The 19,941-nt window shown below is 38.4% G+C and overlaps 4 protein-coding genes across 4 annotated transcripts; 3 read left to right on the top strand and 1 right to left on the bottom strand.

The window, feature by feature from the left end:
* Positions 1-320: 320 nt before the first annotated feature.
* EV154DRAFT_486747 (uncharacterized protein) lies at positions 321-1,530 on the bottom strand (the record flags this gene model as incomplete). Its single annotated transcript, XM_051598891.1, has 5 exons — positions 321-596; positions 669-892; positions 956-1,195; positions 1,261-1,366; positions 1,438-1,530. The coding sequence occupies 5 exons, from the start codon at positions 1,528-1,530 to the stop codon at positions 321-323; spliced, it is 939 nt and encodes a 312-aa protein (XP_051452156.1).
* A 1,290-nt stretch (positions 1,531-2,820) lies between these two features.
* Positions 2,821-4,852, top strand: EV154DRAFT_486746 (uncharacterized protein; the record flags this gene model as incomplete). Its single annotated transcript, XM_051598890.1, has 6 exons — positions 2,821-2,839; positions 2,894-2,994; positions 3,060-3,120; positions 3,276-3,838; positions 3,912-4,695; positions 4,800-4,852. 6 exons carry the CDS (start codon positions 2,821-2,823, stop codon positions 4,850-4,852), a joined length of 1,581 nt encoding a protein of 526 aa, XP_051452155.1.
* Positions 4,853-5,520: 668 nt separating this feature from the next.
* On the top strand, positions 5,521-6,617 carry EV154DRAFT_486745 (uncharacterized protein; the record flags this gene model as incomplete). Its single annotated transcript, XM_051598889.1, has 3 exons — positions 5,521-5,846; positions 6,231-6,267; positions 6,342-6,617. The coding sequence occupies 3 exons, from the start codon at positions 5,521-5,523 to the stop codon at positions 6,615-6,617; spliced, it is 639 nt and encodes a 212-aa protein (XP_051452154.1).
* Positions 6,618-19,255: 12,638 nt separating this feature from the next.
* On the top strand, positions 19,256-19,908 carry EV154DRAFT_486744 (uncharacterized protein; the record flags this gene model as incomplete). The annotated part of the gene is made up of 3 exons (XM_051598888.1): positions 19,256-19,523; positions 19,702-19,705; positions 19,809-19,908. The coding sequence occupies 3 exons, from the start codon at positions 19,256-19,258 to the stop codon at positions 19,906-19,908; spliced, it is 372 nt and encodes a 123-aa protein (XP_051452153.1).
* Between the last annotated feature and the right edge of the window lie 33 nt (positions 19,909-19,941).

Here is a 19,941-nt window from a genome sequence, read left to right as displayed (position 1 = left end):
CTCCTTCTGTACTTTTCTCTTTTTGCTTTTCTCTCTTTTGCTTTTCTCTCTTTTTGCTTTTCTCTCTTTTTGCTTTTCTCTCTTTTTGCTTTGCTCTCTTTTTGCTTTTATTTCTCTTCTTTTTTTTTTTCCTATATATAAAAATAAATATCTACATCTGTTTCGTTCATCAATGTTATTTTCTTTAACAAGATTCCCAAGGTTACAAAGAAAAGTAATCATGTCATTATAAACAATATCTTATAGTTTTGATAAAGAGATTCAAGTCGAGGGTGAAATATAAAGTTGGAGTTAAATGTTACAAGTATAGTTTCATATTTTTAATAATTTACAGCAATAAAATTATTCAACAGTTGACGACGGATATAAATCAACAGTTTAATAACTCCACGTATCTTTCGAGAGTTCACCTTTTGCACAGTAGTATCATTATACTCCCACCATTGACTGTTTGTATGGTCACGAATATATGAAATATAATGTCCCTCGGAGACAAACATCACAACTGCATGCAAATGATATAAATGTTGTTCAACTACACCACCAGAACTAGGTGGAATGTTCATTCTCAGTCTGGGTGTGCCACTATATCGGTACTAAACAAAACACACAAAAAAATTAGAGGGTCAATTTAGACAGGCAGAATAATAATCGCAACATGCACTTACAGTGGGAGTGAAACAAACAATGGGTCCCATCTTCGTCATATCATGGCCAGTGAAAAAATTGACTGGAAAGTTATTACCAACTACATCATCTACAATGACGTTTACATCCTCATATTCTACAGGAATAACCTCGTTTGCAATGTAGGACGACTTGAAAGGCACCAAAGTCTGATCAGCTTCTACCACTGCTACCTGGATGGAATCTAGAATGAATCTGAAAAATTCTGACAGAATATCCAACAAACAATGAGTTCATCTTTTTTAAACTTTGTCATATACGTACTAACCAGCAGCATCATCGTTTTGGATATTGTCAACATCCATGATTTGGTCAAGAGGAGGAGGAGGGGTTGTAGGATTGGGTGTTTCGGTACCAGGATGGCTGTTTCCCATCACAGACTGTGCTCGCGTGAAAAAAGCATTTAGGCCAGACCTGTTATTCTGTTTAGCAGCCAACATTCGGGGAGGGGTAAACACCCGACGACGACTGTTCATACCAGTAAAGACTACAACAAGATCTCTCACCACTAGTCATATCATTTATTGAGTCATTCTTCTCTTCTCCTTTTTTTTTCATTGATGTGTTACTTACCAACCTTGCCCTTCCACATTTCCTTCATTGGAACCGGAATATCGTTCAATCTTTTCACAACTGTGCTATTATCAGGTTCCAAAACCAAGGTATTGTTTAAGATGGCCTTTCGTAATGGTATAATAGAAAACAAACACTACACTATTAGCCTATTGTTGGATATATCGACATGCTTACCTGAAGTGGTGCATTCATAAAGCAGGTGTTACCAGTATTCGTCAAACCAATAGTGCTAAAGTAATCCAGAGTTGAGCGGGAAGAATTAAACATTTTTAATATGAAAAAGAGATGGCGTGTTTCATAAAGGATTAAAAAAAAAGTGCCTTTGTCTTTACTAAAGTCAACAATAACGAACGCAATATTCTTTATAAACATTGATTTATTAATAGAAAAACCCATACACTTGTTTTGACTATCATCATCCAATAATCATTTGTTTTGTAGTTACACTTCTATCCCATTTATCCATGACTTTTTTGTTCATTACCTGTTCCCTTCCTATGGTATCCACATAAATGCAGGTACACTCTATTCCTCCCTAACTCTGGGTTTTATCTATCCATCGTCTACTCGTTTTCTCTCGTCCATACTTGTTATTCCATCATGATCCCCCGCTATCCAGTCCTGTCGACTTATGCTGACTCGTTATCTACATTTACAATTGGTCTTGAAATGGTGTCGTCAAAAGCACTTGACTAGCAATGGCAATTCCCAAGTGTCATACTCTACTCGGCACACGCAAACACGGATATCGACTTTATTCTTCCTTGCACTTGTTGGTGGCTCGTTTAAACTCTTTATTGTGTATTCATTCTTTCATTCATTTCTATCCATGTATATAGCACCATTCATTACTCTACCTGTCCACCATGGAACTTGCTACTTGCCCCTTTTCTTTTTTTTAAAAAAAAACCAAGGCTGTTGAATAAAACCAACTCGTCTTGTGTTACTGACAGCTAAAATCACTGCTTACACCGTGTCTTCAACAAACACGTCAATAGTATCCAGGGTAGTATTCTTTAAAAGTTTTTTTTATTTTTATAAAAAGAATGAGCGAATGAAAAAAAGAGAGAAAAGTACACTTTTTATTTTTATTTTTAAAAAATAATCTCCTTTTGGTAATTCATATACTCAGCCCTGTCGCCCCATTTTTTTTTTAAAAAAAAAAAGGTGGGAACAGTGTGTATGCAAAATACGCGTCGACACTGGCTTCATATTTACAATGATGTATAATCCACTGTATCAATTCCAAAAAAAAAATCTTTATATACTTGTTTACTATACAATCGTATGAGTACCATGGTGTTATATTACGCTCTTACACAAGGTACATGCTGTTTGTAGGATCTTTTTTTATCTCTGTGACAGATATTATGTACCCCCAAATAAAACCTGTAATTTTCTTTAGGCATATTGATAATGACATAATCAGTAACAACCGACATGCTGCCAATGTATCATCATCAGTAAAGGTATAGAACCTATGTTTTTTTTCTTCTTTCCTCTACTTCATTATAAACACTCTTTAAGTACCCCTTTCTTTTTCTTGAAGTAAATAAAATGACAGACCGAGAAAGCCGTAAGTATCCAAACTGACGATAAAATTAAAGCACAATCTAAACACAGTCTATAGACCACGATCGTGTACGTCGAATTCTTGCACCATTCACTTATGAAGAACAGTATCCAGATGAGCAACAACCCCCAAATGAAGTAGATTCTTTAAACGACAATGTAAGTACTATAATTATTCATTTTTTATACATACAATTCTAAAAAAAAATGGTCCATGCCTATAGCTCGAGGATATGACCATTTCCAGTCCTACTCCTGCTCGTCCCATAGACCACAATCGTGTACGTGAAATTCTTGCACCAATTACGTATGAAGAACTGTATCCAGATGAGCAACAACCCCCAAATGAAGAGGATTCTTTAAACGACAATGTAACTACTATCTTTATTTTTGATATATACGATTCTAAAAAACAAATGGTTCATGTCTATGGGTCGCAGATACCGGCAATCCTGCTACTTCTCCTCCTACTCGTGCTCGTCCTACTCGATCTACTCGTCCCCCGCCGGTTCGTCCTGCTGCTACTCGCCCTACCCGTCCTACTCGTCCCAGTCCTGCTCGTCCTGCTGCTACTCGTCCTACTCGTCGTACTCCTGCGCCTGCTACTGATGCTGCTACAGATAAAATAATTGCTGATATCGAAGAATTTAATAACATGAGCAACCACTTGCATCGTACCAACAGAATGAACGATTACATTAATTTAAAATTGTGTGGTGTTCATACAAATGCAGAGGGTAATCCCCAGAACGTGGGCATTGTTCCTCAACTTCAAAATCATGTGCTGCAAAGACAGGACAAAAATTCAGGTTTCACTGTTGACATTCCCATGATTGGCGTATGGACGGACTATACTCACACTGTTTTTGGTGCTTCCATCAGTTTGAACTTGGACCCTTACAACACATTTACATCCAAGGTATCTCCCTTCTTTCCTGGTACTACTCGCAATAAAATCCAAAACATTAGTATTGCTAAAATTGGTCATTCTTCCAGATTTAACGTAAGCATCTATCCATACCTATTTTTACTTGCAACCAAAAAAAAAAAAAAAAAAAACCTAACGATAAATCTAGTTGTACGTCTTCTTTCCGAGAATGAGAGGTCCTCGTGATATCAGAAACAAACAAAATTTAAGGGTTGATCAAGCAACAAAAGAAAACTTTGTTAGCAATGTCCTACTCCCCGCTCTTCGACAAGGTACGGATACTCCGCACTTGTTCCCTGTCAATGCAAGAGACGAAATGTTTAGAAAGCGTACGGCCCAAGGCACATTCGCCTATTCTGGTGTGTTTATTCCAGAGGCATTTCTAGTAGAGATCGTTGATATCATGAGAGAAATCATCCATAATGAAAATATGCAGCAGTTCCAAGGATTCTTCTTCTTTTCTCATGGCTATGGTTTTAAGCAAGGCATCAAATATCACGGCTCAGATGGAGAGGATGTTTGTGCCATTGTCCGAGAAAACATTATAGACATTGATTGGGAAACCATCCCAAATGATAATGTCGTATTAGATCTCGCAATGAATATTGGCTTTGATGGGTACACAGGATTATGGGTCGCAGACCATGACATGGAAGACGGTGCTTTACTGGCAACAACCAGATTAATGTGGAGCCTATTTGATCACGTTGTCCATCCAGCACATGCAAGATATAGACACGATATGTTTAGTTTCATAAAGTCCGTCGGTGGTTGCAGATACGTGGCATTGGATCAAGTCCATGGAGAAGGAGAGTATGCCATCTTGTCCATGCAAGCATATCACACAATTAAAATTCCATTATATTCAGTTCATCCTGGTAGTGATCGCCTCACGCATGACTGTCCCATTACGACTCCTGCTTTGACATCTGGTACAGGGAGCTACAACATTGTAATTTTTTTTGGTCTTTTATATTGAAATAAGAGTATGCGAGTAGTATTGGTGGAATAAAAAGTATTTCTTTTAAAAAAATAGAGTTTAGTAAAGAAGGTTTTTATAATTGCGAGTTGAGTGAGCACCACAGCTAGTTTAATCAGAAGCTGAACTGTTAGAAAATAAATGGATTTAAGTATAGCTTATATGCTTATAAATACAAGATACAATGATAAAAATGTAATCAAGGGATCAATCAGAATGATAATAGAGCTGAATAATATATAAAACTAATAAGTCAAAGTGTTGAAATACTAGTAAAATAATAGATGAGGATTTTTATTGAGGAGAGGTCTTATGGATGGCTATTTATAGTAATTGACGTATAATACAGTCACTGAAATTAAAGAAATTGGGAAATTTACAGAAGAGATTGAGTTAATTGCGCCTACTAAGAGGTCACAGATTTGAGGATAACAAAAAGAGGAAAAAAAGTAGTTTTAACAGGTGCAAACCCGAAAAGGTGTATTGCACTTTAGTAGGTGTTTAAAAAGAAAGAAAATTGGGAATGCGCTCGATTTGTCGCATAACAATATCAAAAATCCAACTTTTTTTTTTGGAACGGTACAAGAAAGATATTTCAAGATATTAGTAAATTCCCGTATCCTGCCAGATTAGAAAAATTTCTCCATTTGGGACAAGCACAGGATTTCAATGGCGTCATTCCTCGTCTCGTCAAGTACGAGTTATATACTGTTTCTTAATAAAAACAAAATATTTTATTCATTCCAAAAACCGGAGGGAAATATTAAACGAAAGAGAGATGCCGGTGCGCGTATTCCATCCAACAGAGATCATTTGCGACTATGAGACTCACACATTTTACGCTATCGATGCCTTCCTTGCTGGTGTAAACATGCTCCATGTAGATATCCACTTAGAATATCCGAGTATTATTACCAAGTATGATTGTTTGTCAATCTTCTTGTGTGGACTTGTGTCTCGACCGCGTTTATTTGAATACTATCGTGGTTGTTTGAAGTTCATGTTTCAAAATAGCAATTTGAATTCACATTGTTTATTCACTGCAGACCTTTTTTACTCTAACGAAGAAATCCCAACATGGAACTGCAGGGAGGTGCATGACACGTACTTGACCCTGTTTACGACTGAATGAAGAAAAGCCTTGGAGAGTAAAAAGATTAACAGTACACGTACTGCATGTACTGCTGCAGAACGCGTTCAACATTATGATTCGACCAGTAATGACTAATTGCATTCAATCAACTACCAGAAATTTGAAATAAATGACACTTGTCTTTTTGATCTGGGAGCACTAGACGAAGACGTCCAAACAATGTACGCTTCGTTAAAGCCTAGTACGTTAATATTGATTTACTTGATTTTACCGAAGGCCTTACGGAGTTGGTAGCTGTCTCTCTTATGAATTGATTTTCTCAAAACTTTTTTAACCTGATAGCAACACAAATGTATTTATACCGGATGTAATCAATAACAATTTATTTACTTTAGAGCATTTAGGAATAGACACTTGTTCAACGAGGCTTTCGTAAGAGGTATATGCCATCCTCCCCCATATCTTTATATATTTCAGATTATTTATTATCCCTTTATTCGTGATAGGCTATGCCAGTCTATGTCAAGCAGACTAGAAGTGTAGCAACAATGAATAATACTTTTGATCAAGTACTTCCAAATGTGGCTTCCAGTAACCTGAATCATATTGCCGAAATTATTCGAAACAATTCCAGAGTAGCGGTTATTGTGTATTCAAGAACCGCCTACATTATTATCCTGTTTTCTTTGGTTGAACAAAATTGTCGGGCTGAAGCTGAAGTCTTCCATCAATTGCTTTGTGACACCATGTTTGACTATGTTGTTGCAGCTTATCTAAATTGACTTGCTGTTACACATGATAGGATCTTTCCTATAAATACGCCCCCTTTTTTCTGAATAAATACTTCTTCAGTTTTATCTAGACTAAAAATCTAGTTTCTTAATAATGTGTAATTGGCTCCTTTCTGTTTCCCTCAACTTTCATACTTCTTGTTTATCTTAAGTCTATAGTTTTCATAAAACATTTAACTTAAAGTTCATATTTCACACTCGACTCGATTCTCTTTATTATTAAAACCGTATATAACATATTGTTTATAATAACATAAATACTTTTCTTTTTAATCTTGGCAATCAGTTTATATTTATATTAGTTACGCCGTCTTAAAATCATCGGTGATTATCTTCTTATCCTAAAACATTTATATTATAAGATTTCTTAAGTTGACTACTTCCAGTCGGGTACTCACTTTCATAACTACTTTATTATTCACATCAGTGTTAATAACGTATATCCATCTTATCCTTTAAGAACTACTACCAGTGTCTTAACAATGTTACTCTTTCCCCAGATAATCAAGCCAACTGCAAATGGCACGGAACCAAAGCTAAAAGAACAGACAGAAACACTCAGTTTTCTTTCGTCACAACAACCATTGCCGACACACCAACAAGACAAACAAGAACAGCTTAACAATATTCATAAACATCGTTTATACATGTACCCTTTCTGTCACACACACCCACTCACACTGAAACATATATATATTGACATTATTATTCTAACTTGTTTTTATACAAGTGATAACCCTCCTAGAAAGTATGTCTCACTGTTGCTTTTTATACAGGTGATGACTCTATATACAAAAAAATTGAAAATAACTCTCCCTTTTTTTTTACAAGATATAAACAGTGAGCAAAAAAAAAAGCGGCAATAGTTCTGCTCTGATTTTTTTTCAATGCAATTGAAGAGTAGTCACCTCAATTTTGAGAAACATACACAATTACCACTCAGACCTGAATTCCAATAATTCAGTTCCGTGCAGTAACCTTACATATTGCCCAATTGCCCGAACAGCCGCTAATCTCTCTTTCTCTTATTTTCTGGTTATTTATTTATTACTGAGTTATACCAAAAATATCAATTCGTATGCATTACCGTTAATATTTGGTCCATTACTATTAACCCCACCGTCAGTTGGTTTTTGTTTCGATAATAAATTTAATCGTCCCATATTTTACTCCGCTTTAATATTTTAACAGTAATAATTTTTGATAACTATCACAAAAACATTTTTATAAATAAATATGTAAACTGTTTTTATATTATGTTTCAAATCATTGCTACAACCTTTCGCCTGCCAGGAATTTGTAGCAAAACAATTTTTGGGGTATAAAACTGGAACTAAAAAAGATTAAAAAGTTTATCTTGTTCAAGCTTAGGGGCACGTTATATTAATTTTTTTCCATGAGACATGATTTGCATCGCATGATTTGGTATATAAAACATGGTCTTGAAATATTTAGTCAGGTTGATTTCAATGCGTACAAAAAATAAAATAAAAACTGGACACGTTTAAGGAAATACTTTAGAAGGAGTTGGGTAACTTCAACACAGGCAATTATTATGTTAGGAAAGCCTTCACAGGAGATTCATAGCAACCAAAATAATTAAATTTCGCCTTTTTGGACACTGCTTGCACACGTGATTAGGCGGAAGAACAATCAGAAATATGATTGTATTCAGTTTATGGCATAGATTGCGTAAAAAAAAATTGGAAATGCGTTTATTTTTCTAGCCATAACATTTTCAGCTCAATATACAAATAAGTCTTGGGCACAATAATTGACTTTCTGCAATCGTGACTTTCGTGAAAGTGCAATACATTTCGAAATAACGAACATTCCAGCCATGTTTTAGCAGTATACATCGACCGGTCAACCCACCGGTCAAAAAATGACTCACGACCGGTCAACTTATCGGTCGAAAACTGAAAGCCGATCGGTCAAATCGCCGGTTGATAATTACAAGGCGACCGTACAATGCACCGGTTAAAAGCGAAAAATCCCTGATATCTTTTAAATGTTCCACTTAGATGATCATTCTTTTAAGCGAGTACGGCTTTTTCTTTTTTCAAATAGTATCTTAGAGTGCATCTGCTTTTAGGTGGTACCTAAAACAAATTTAAGCAGAGACAAATATTTAGATGGGTAAAACACATTTTCCTTAAAATTAATATCCCATCTGAAAGGTTAGGGGTGTTCTCAAGCAAATTATTTGAAATTTTAAAATTTTGATTTTAATTAAAAATATTTGACCCCACCACTATGGAGGGGTCAAATTTTAAAAAATGTTTTCTGACATTAAAATATCATTTTAACTCGAAAAAGTACTAAAATCACATCACTCATTTTGTGTGGGAATTCTTTTCTTTCATAACAAATACTAAAAATGTCTTACAACGATAAATTATATTACTACTACCAACGTATTTGCAACCATCGCAACTTAGTTCTCGTTGAATACCAGCGGCTCATTGAGAGTCAAATAGCATTGAACGAACAGATGTTTCTTTATTATAGGACCACGTTTCTAGATTCGCCCTGTCTCTTTGAGTTGACGCCTTTTCTCATTCAAGCTCATTTAACATACCCAACTGAGCCGGTCAACAATCGCCATTCATTCGCCAACTACCATTACTTCCGCATCTCTCACCCTTTTTTGACTGATGACGACAATCCACGAACCAGCTATCGCGCCATGTACCGTATGAACCGCACTACGTTCGAAAGGGTTCTAAACGAACTATGCAGAGATCCCGCTTTTTATTCTAGAGATGTAAACTTTATCCCTCCATACGTCCAGATTTCATGTGCAATTTGGCGCTTAGATAACTGTCACGTTGGCTATCGCTGCACCCACTTGACTATAGGAGTCTCTCACGGTAGTTACAGAAACTTTACGCAACGTTTTGTAAAAGCCGTTGTTAACAAATTCAAGCATCTTATCGAATGGCCCAAGGACGAGCAGCGTGTCGCTGCAATCAAACATGGTTTTGAGAATGGTATAGGCCGCACTGTTCGGGGTCTACCAGCTGTTCGAGCTTTGGACGGCAAGAACTTTGTGATTGAATCAAAAACGGAACATGCCGAGGATTGGAGGGATTGTAAGGGAGACTTTGCCATGAAACGTACGGCAGTATGTGATGATGAGAGTAAGTTTACTTACATTTCGGTTGGTGATTCAGGTAATAATTTATTTGTCCGATTGTATGCAATGATGTTGATCGTTTTGACATAGGTCGTTCAAACGATGCTGCTGCTTTCAATCTCAGCGAGATAGCAACAGTTGCCTTGGAAAACCCCCAAGAATACTTTCCTTTGAATAGGTATATCCTTGCAGGTAAAATATATAAGCGTGAATAAAATCTTCGAAAAAAACTAAATATGTTTTAGACTCGGCATACCCACTATCGCACCATATAATTGTGCCTTATCCTGCTTCGGAAGTCCTTGGAAGATCTGATGATGCTTTGGCTAAAAAAAAGTTCAACAAGATCCATTCGTCAACTCGAATAGCCATTGAAAGAACTTTTGGTATATTGATTTCTCGTTGGAGATTCCTCAGCAAACATATATACATCAAGGATACCGGCGATATTGTGGGTATTATCACAGCTTGTTGTATTTTACACAATCTGTGTATTGAGATGAATGACCCTGTTCTGGAATTAGTAGAAGATGAGCCGAACGATGTGACGAGCGATGCGCCTGCTGCTAGGCCATATAGTTTTAGTCAGTCAGTCAACAGCACCGCCTATCGGAATGGTCAAACTAGAAGGGACAACATCAACCCCTATATGTGTCAGGAATTAGCCGGATGTTACTAGGCACGCGGACAGGTCTCTTTATACTTACAAGGCAAGGCTAGGTACTAGGTAAGGCTATAAGGTTTTGCGGGAAGACAGACAAGAAAAGGTAGTAAAGCTAAGTTTATATAATAATAATAAGTTATACGAGATATCAGATAAAGATCTGTACTTGTCTAAATAATCTAAGGTATTTATAATAAAAGAAAGATAGTCTTAAGGACTATCTTCTTAACGTGAAGGGTCAGGAGTTAAGGCCTTGGGGAAGGTCTTGAGGCGAGGTACTGTGGCGGGATCATGGGACGAGGGTGGTGGCGGATGTTGGTTTGGTCTTGAGGGGTGGTCCCATGGTGATGACTCGTGATCGGGCTCATGGTGGTGTCTGATGGTTTGGTCACATGAGCTGTCAAATACGATCTGCACATAGATGCGGATCTATGCGGGGGTGTATGTATGCGCGTATGCATTAAGGTATTGACCACGTGGTTCATGACAATATGCCTCCTCAACAATAAACCAGTAATGTTTGTAACAAAATTATATATTTTTACGAGATCGCGGCCCCAGCCCACTTCGGTAATTTTTTGACCTTCGCTTCGCTACGGTAAAAATAACCTACGTTCCTGCTGGGGGCGATCTCGCGCCTGCAGCGGGCCACCGACGCCACTCAATGTTTATAAATGGGATAAAGATAGATTTTATTGATAATGAATATTTTATGTTTAATTTTGTGTTCGAGTTAATACTTCTGTAAATACAACGTTGTCTGTGAGTGTTGATAATGGCGGCTCTTTCAGTAAGATTACTTTGAGATTAGCAGGGTTACGAACCCGTGATAAAGCAACATAAAGTTGACCGTGCGTGAAAACGGGTTTGATCAGACAAATGGCTGCAAAAGAAAGAGTTTGGCCTTGTGATTTGTTTATAGTCATTCCAAATGCAGGTTGCACTGGAAATTGACGTCGACGGAGGGTGAATGGCAAGTTGGCATTATCTGAAGAGATCAAAATGATCCGAGGAATCAAAACAATGAGACCTGCTCTATCGCCAACAGCAATCTCAGCTTCGATTATGTTTCTTGTAAAATTTCGACAAATAAGTCTTGTACCATTACAAAGACCCTCGGCAGGGTTGATGTTTCTGAGACACATAATTGGCTGGAATCTTTTTAATACTAATTTATGTGGAGGCATGCCGGAAGGTTTGATTGCATTGAGAGACTCAACCGGAAAATTAGCTGACCCAGAATTTTGGGTTTCCTCGATGGAATCGTCGGAAAGGTAAACCATAGATATTCCGGGTAATTTCTCTGTTGCCAATTCATTGATTTCATCAACTGTCGTGTTGTGAGCTGCAAGGATGGCTTTGCTGACAATGAAATCTCGATTTCGGTACAGATTTTCATCACTTAATGCATCACCAAAAACATTATCAACAACATCCTTGATTGATTCAGCGTATGATACAATTGTTGCAGGAATTGACACATATTGATCGTATATCTGCTGACGACCCTCACCCACTCCCAAAAGATAATCTTGAAACGGCGTACCGTCATCCAGAATAGAATCTGATGTTAGCCGCATATTTCTCAATAACCGCAAGACCTTGCAGTCCCTGAACAGGACCGAATTGGTCACACACGCATTGATGATATCAGATCGGGAACCAAACTGAACAATTGGTAGTGTTTGTCTGAAATCACCTCCTAAAACAACAACTTTACCACCGAAAGGAAGGGTGTAATTGCCAGTTATTTCTTGTAAAAGACGACTCACACATTCGAACGTCATCTTGTTCATCATAGGAGCTTCATCCCAAATTATTAGTTTGGCGTCACTTATCATTTTAGCACTAATATCTTGTAACTTGATGTTGCAAACAGATGATTCGTCAATATCAATTGGTATTTGGAAAAGTGAGTGGGCTGTTCGACCACCAGGTAGCAAAGTAGCAGCAATACCGGATGAGGCACACGCCAAAGCAACTTCACCACCAGAGCGTACTTTTGAAAGCAAAGCATTGTAAAGAAATGTTTTGCCAGTGCCACCTGGACCGTCAACAAAAAAGAATGAACTTTGTGATGGAGCATCGCTATTTCTGTAGATTGCTGAAACAATCTCGTCATAAATGACACGTTGCTCCGAATTTAAACTGCCATTTTCTTGGCCTTCATATACGACAACATTGATTGCTAAATCATCCACATCATACTGGCCAATTTCGTGATCATACAAATTTTGAGCCCTTGCAACATACGCATTGTAGGTAGATGGATCGGGTTGGGGTAATTCAGGAAAATTTGCTATATCCTTGTAGTTCTTGAGCAATCGATTTGCAATGTCAATGATTGTCAGATTTGTAATATAGTCATTATCCTGATCACTTAAATCAATTGGACAGCCTTCAGAATCAACACCATGGTTTGGGAGGCTTTGGCGATAAGTGTACTCAAAATCAGCCGAAAGATTATCTCTGTGATTGTCCCAAATTGCTTTGTAGTTAGGAACAAAGTTAAAAATAAGAAGAACAGAAAAAAGTTCTCGAATTTTTGCTGAACTGGAGCAAAGCATAAAAGCTTCAGTCATGGCTCTATCCCACTCTTTTCCATCTTCTAACAAATTAAGAGCTTGTGCTGCTTCTCGAAATGTTGCCCAATGGGTAGTACCGGTCGATCGAACGCCATCTTCATCATAAGAATCAGTGGTTTTGAGTTGATCGAATCCTGTAGCGCCTTTTACATGTAAAAGCAGTAATCGCAGACAGTACCTTTCAATGTCAGTAGCTGATATGAAGTACATTCTACCAATTGGAGGAAACTTCTGGTGATTGCGTCGTCTTTTCCATAAATGGGTCTTGGCGTCTTGGACATAATGAGCTGGTATATCATTGTAAAGAATAGACCTGGCATAAATATCATCACGATTTAGCTGAAAATAAGCAGTCAAGGTTGTCTGTTTTTCCATGGCCCGTTGTATTTCGAAATTACTTGCACCCTCGACAAAAGTGACATTCTGCTGATTAGGCAAATGAATAGCCAATCTTTTATCGAAGGCTGACACGAATGAGTACGTTTACCCATGATACGCCAGCATGCTTCTATTGTAGATATATACCGAACGCTCAACCAGCTCGTTATTTCATCCAGTTCGTCATCTGGTAAAATGACAGCTGGAGTGTCGGTTGCCATATTGATAGGAGTGGTCTGAGCAGGTAACACTGCAATTTGTGCCCGATCTGATCCCTTGTAAATATACTTGAACAGGTATTTAATGGCCTGATTTCCAGCACAAAATTCAACATTGATGTGGGTGTTGTACTTAACAGCAAGATATAAGTTGTGAGGAACAACCCAACGATTATCAGCGTGGTACCCATTTGGAAAAAGAACAAAAAGATTTGTGGGGCGTCTTCTATATTTTGCAAACCCCTTTTCATCAATGACAGTTGCGTGGTACATATCTTTTGGAAAGTGTTTACTGCATGATTTGTCTTTGTTATCCCGACACATTCTTACTTTACCATGGGAATCAGTTAAAGAGATACTACATGGGGTATGCATCATATGTTTTGTAATTGTTTTGTAGGCCTTAGGAAAACGAATAGGATCAGGGATTTCAGCAGAATATATTTATCAATATCGCGAGGAGTATGTAGTTTAGAACACTCAGCAAGGATGATTACAACATGGGCGTGGGGTAGACCACGTTTCTGATACTCAATAACATGGATTAAGCCCTTAACTTTTCCGAATATCATTTTATCTTTGATATCGATGAATATTTCTTTTAGTTTTAAGTCGGAAAACTCGGCAGATTAAATCGGGTCGATCCGAAGGGACCTCACCTGGTAACAACTCATCAACAATTTCTTTCCAATTTGGATTGCAAGTAATTGTTACAAATAAATCTGGCTTTCCCAGCGCTCTAACAACAGCCATGGCATCCTGTTGCATTTGATGTAGGGCCCTTGGCGAGCCTGTATGGCTGGAAGGTAAAATAACTCTCTTGCCAATCGATTCTCTACTCATATCAACACCTACTTGCACATCCGCTAATCCAGAATACAACTCAGAACGTAAAATACTTTGATTCGTACGTAAGTAATACAATCGACGGCCTTCAATTTTGCAATACATATCCACGATATACAGATGAAACAATCTACCAAAATGACATGTCATTGTTTCTCCAGGTCGTACTTGCAATCGATGCTGGTAAAATTGATTTAATGACACCGATTTTTGTGTCATTCGGTTACTGCTTAAACTCTGCTCATCCCTTTCTTGATTTCTTTGAATGACCTCATTGTCTAAATTCAGTTCCAAATTAGTGTTCCATCCGTCATCACCTCCAGGGAACATCAATGCAAAATGTAAGGAATCGTATGAACTGTGACAGTCATTCATTTTTTTGGGAAATCCATTTACAGTTGAAAAGACGACGACTTCTCTACTACCTTTCGTGATTTCATCCGGTACTGTTGCATCCGCAATATATGCTGCAACTTCGTCTGCAATAGGCACATCGTATTGCCGACCAAGTCCAGGGTTTCCACGTACATAAACATACAAATCTTTGACACCATTTTGGCCATCAACTGTGTTTGCCGAAAATCTTTGTCTAGCATTTTCAAAAAGACTGGCATACGGTGATACGTCATCCATCATTTGATTCAACTGAGCAACCAACTGACGATCCAAAACTTCATTGAAATCGATATGCTGCTGGACGCGTAAGTTAGGATCACTGAAGTAAACCTGAGCAAAAACAGGCTTTCTACCTTCACTGACAGTTAATGGGGCAGATCGGTGGTAAGTTCCTCCTTGGATTCTGAACGTGAACGATCCTTGATTTGATCCACTGAACATCTCATCCTCGTGATCGGCTCCAAATGAGGTAAATGCAAAAGCATTATTGTACATTCTGATATTTTTTCTGAACTCAGTACTGGTAGGATGCTCACCTGTCAAAAGTTTTTGCATGAGAATGGTTGGCATAGCTACGATATCAATTTTGACTTTTCCATTACTGCAGCAAAAAGAAAATTTTTGATTGGTCGCTTGTTCTTCTTTAAACAGCATAGCATGGCAATAAGGGCATCTTTCTGTCATCCCTTGTAAATTATGGCGTCCATAAAAATCTGAAGTTGCATCTCCACGGTATATACCTCTACGCTCACGAAGAAGATTTGCCTCTTCAAAATTTTCATGATAGGCACGATTTAGGTCATGATCTCTGGCTAAAAAAAAAAAAAAAAAAAAAAAAAAAAAGGTTCAGAATACTTGTTTTTGCGTTCATTTTCTATTTTACCTGTTGAAGAAGATGTTGGTTCACTTTCTGGATCAGTGTTGCTGGTAGCGTCATTCTGGATCTCAGGGTCTTCGTTCGAGTTTCTATTACCGTTACTGAATCTCGGAGCTCTGGGAATGTTGATTCGACTGGAGTGTCTTCCACCTCTGGGATTAGCTGACTCTGCTGCATTGAGTCTTGCTCTGCCTCGACGTCGGGACTACTTCCATCGAAATGAATAAATTCGTGATCACCAATGTTAGACATTTGTTATTGTTCGTGAAAAAAGGGGCTGAACAAAGTTAACGCTTTTTTATTTTTTATTTATAGTTGTGACACCCAATAGTTCGGAAACAGCTAATCAATAATTTTTTTTCACTCAATCTTTTATGTACTGTGTTGGTCGGGACTTACAGCCCCTCCCAGCGCACTCAATGTTAATCATTATTTTTTTAACTCAATGTTTTATGTACTGTGTAGGTCGGGACTTACAGCCCCTCCCAGCTCACTTAATGCTAATCATTATTTTTTCACTCAATCTTTTATGTACCGTGTTGGTCGGGACTTACAGCCCCTCCCAGCTCACTCAATGCTAATCATTATTTTTTTCACTCAATGTTTTATGTACTGTGTAGGTCGGGACTTACAGCCCCTCCCAGCTCACTCAATGCTAATCATTATTTTTTTCACTCAATGTTTTATGTACTGTGTAGGTCGGGACTTACAGCCCCTCCCAGCTCACTCAATGCTAATCATTATTTTTTCACTCAATGTTTTATGTACCGTGTTGGTCGGGACTTACAGCCCCTCCCAGCTCACTCAATGCTAATCATTATTTTTTCACTCAATGTTTTATGTACTGTATAGGTCGGGACTTACAGCCCCTCCCAGCTCACTCAATGCTTATCATTATTTTTTTCACTCAATGTTTTATGTACTGTGTAGGTCGGGACTTACAGCCCCTCCCAGCTCACTCAATGCTAATCATTATTTTTTTCACTCAATGTTTTATGTACTGTGTAGGTCGGGACTTACAGCCCTTCCCAGCTCACTCAATGCTAATCATTATTTTTTCACTCAATGTTTTATGTACCGTGTTGGTCGGGACTTACAGCCCCTCCCAGCTCACTCAATGCTAATCATTATTTTTTTCACTCAATGTTTTATGTACTGTATAGGTCGGGACTTACAGCCCCTCCCAGCTCACTCAATGCTAATCATTATTTTTTCACTCAATGTTTTATGTACCGTGTTGGTCGGGACTTACAGCCCCTCCCAGCTCACTCAATGCTAATCATTATTTTTTTCACTCAATGTTTTATGTACCGTGTTGGTCGGGACTTACAGCCCCTCCCAGCTCACTCAATGTTAATCATTATTTTTTTCACTCAATGTTTTATGTACCTTGTTGGTCGGGACTTACAGCCCCTCCCAGCTCAGTAAGTGTTTATTATACTCATACATGTCTGTTGCTTCGACCTGCGCTTCGCTTGGCCGCGCAAAAAAAAAAAAAAAAGAACAGTCCGAATTACTAAATAAGGTATATACTGCAAAGTCAAAACAATCATTATAATATTGATTGATCAGTATTATTATTATTATTTTGACCCTGTTGGTTTCCATTGGCCATATCCTGAAGGATCGCATCAACAAGTCTTGTTGTTTCCCTGTTACTTTAAGCAAACAGTTCTGCCAATCGATCACTACGTGCAAGTAATGCAGCATTGGCCTCCCGACTATACTGAAGAAAGGACTGAAAGTGGTTGTCCCTTTCCAAAGCTTGAGTTTGTTGCACGCGGTCCAAGACACGCAACATGCTGTTCTCGATGCGTTGTTCAGACGCCGATGGTAAAGGCAACATCGAAGCTACTGTTACCTGGGTAGGTTGAAAGGGCTCCGATGCGCGTGCTGGTGGTGCTGTTGGTGCTGTTGGTGCTGTTGGTGCTGGTGCTGTTGGTGCTGTTGATGCTGGTGCTGGTGGTGTTGCTGGTGTTGCTGGTGTTGCTGTTGGTGCTGGTGATGGTGGTGTTGCTGATGTTGCTGGTGCTGCTGTTGGTGCTGGTGCTGTTCGTGCTGTTGGTGCCGTTGGTGCTGGTGCTGATGGTGCTGATGGTGCTGATAGTGCTGATGGTGCTGATGGTGCTGATGGTGCTGATGGTGCTGATGGTGCTGATGGTGCTGCTGTTGTTGCTGGTGGGGATGTGGCGGCTGTTGACACACGGGGTGTATCTAATCTGCGTCTTGCAGTGGGAGGTTGATCTTGTTCACCGACAGCAAAGATCCTCCCGGAACGTACATTACCTGCCGTTGCAGGATGGGTATCCACAGTACTTAACACATCGTCTGCAGTGTTCGTATGGGCAGTATTCGGGCTAGGATCACCAACAACCTCAGGCTCCAAATTGTCATCAACCTTAGGAGCATCTTCAATTCTTGTTCTAAACTCCCCTGAAATTGAAGAATAAGTGACAGGTGGAAAATATGAAGGTAAGTCTTTAAGAATGCTATATAATTTGTCATAAATGATAGAACGAGCGGGTGCTGCTTGTCCAGTAGAATCACGGGTGGCGTAATTTCGTTTGAAATCCTACAAAAGATTTGACCACTTGCTTTTCAACTGTTCGTCGCTCCGAGGAGCACGTTCAACATTTGCTGCATGAAATTCAATCGCAAGAAGGTCAAAAAATTCATTTTTTTCCGCCAAGCTCATAGCCGAATCCATAGCATGAAAGTGCTCATTATACCTTTCCATAAGCAACAAGGTCTCCGCTTGTCCCCATCCAGATCCCCTGAAGCATTGCCAGCCGTCGAAATCATCTTCATTTTGGCTTCAACTTCCACGTCCACGTCCACGTCCACTTTGACGTCCACGTCCACGTCCACGTCCACGTCCACTTTGACGTCCACGTCCACGTCTACGTCCACGTCCACTTTGACGTCCACGTTCACGTCCAAAAATTCCAGTCTGGCTGCTCGCAAGGTGACCATCAATAAAGTAAGAAGCAGTATTTTGGTTGTTCCTTTCTCAAATAGGCAGAGGCAAAGGTAAAGTATGTTTATTTTGATAAGAATACAAGAAAGAAAAAAATAACATTGGCCTCTGTGCCATGTACAAATTACAGTTTAGCATTTTCTCAAAATGAACTTCTGTTTTTTCTGACTTTTTATTTTAATTAAAGGATTTATTTTAATATTTTAAAATAATTTGCTTGGGAACACCCAAAATATTTTTGTTAAAATCAAGATTTAAAATTTTAAATAAGTTGTTTGGTGAACACCCAAAGTACACCAAAAAATTGAACTTCCGACAGTTTAAAATTAAAAATGTTTCAAGCTCCGAGGTCCACCGTATAAGCTTATCGATCACAAAAAACCACATCATAGAGCATCAACCCCTACCATGTTTACAGGTAAATCGGCGTCGTAAAAGAATATCAAGAACTAGCAAATTATTCCCAAAAAAGCCCTTATACCCTTTGGTCAATTTCTGCCGATATTATATTCATACCAACAATATAAAGTATTTGAACAGTGAATCTTCATGCCCTCTGTGGCCAAACAGGGAAAGCGAGCAGCATGCATCGACGAGAGTGTATGTTCGACACCCGAGTACCTGTTTGTTTTATTGCTACATTTTTTTAATTTTTTTAATAGGGCTAAAAATGGCCCAGGCTTAGGCTTTAAGATTTTTTTAGGTGCACGTAGCAAGCATATTTTAAACTTTGACAGCCAATTACTCGCGACCCTGCGGTGCGATTTTTTTCTCTTTAGCATATTCTTGTTCAGAATTTCCAGGGCTTTCAGAAAAAGTAATTTATGTTGGCCGGCATATTTCTCAGGAAGCCTCTTAATGATAACAATTCTAGGAATAATTAAACTATTGTGTCAGGAGCGGGGCGGGGCAAGAGCAGAACAGAATGATTATTAGGGTGAGGGACAAGGCAAAGAGAAATTATATATCTATTAGTATTAATATATATATAAAAGGAATGTAGGTAGAAAAAGGTTTATTCAAAGAAACAGGAAAAATAGATAAGATCTTGAATACAGAAATAAGAATAAATAAACATGCTGTTATTTATATTAATTGACAGGTCGGGTAAACAAGGGTTCGGGGATCAGATATACAGAGACAGATTATTAGTCATATTGAGTTTGGGACATCTTTGGGGAAGCGGGCATAGATACAGATAATTTCGGGGATAGATGCAGAGGATAACATGGGCT

The sequence above is a fragment of the Mucor mucedo genome, assembly GCF_025094135.1.
Source record: "Mucor mucedo strain NRRL 3635 chromosome Unknown EV154scaffold_156, whole genome shotgun sequence".
NCBI lineage: Eukaryota > Fungi > Mucoromycota > Mucoromycetes > Mucorales > Mucoraceae > Mucor > Mucor mucedo.
Note: the sequence above shows the minus strand (reverse complement) of the source record. Positions and strands in the feature narration are given on the sequence as shown.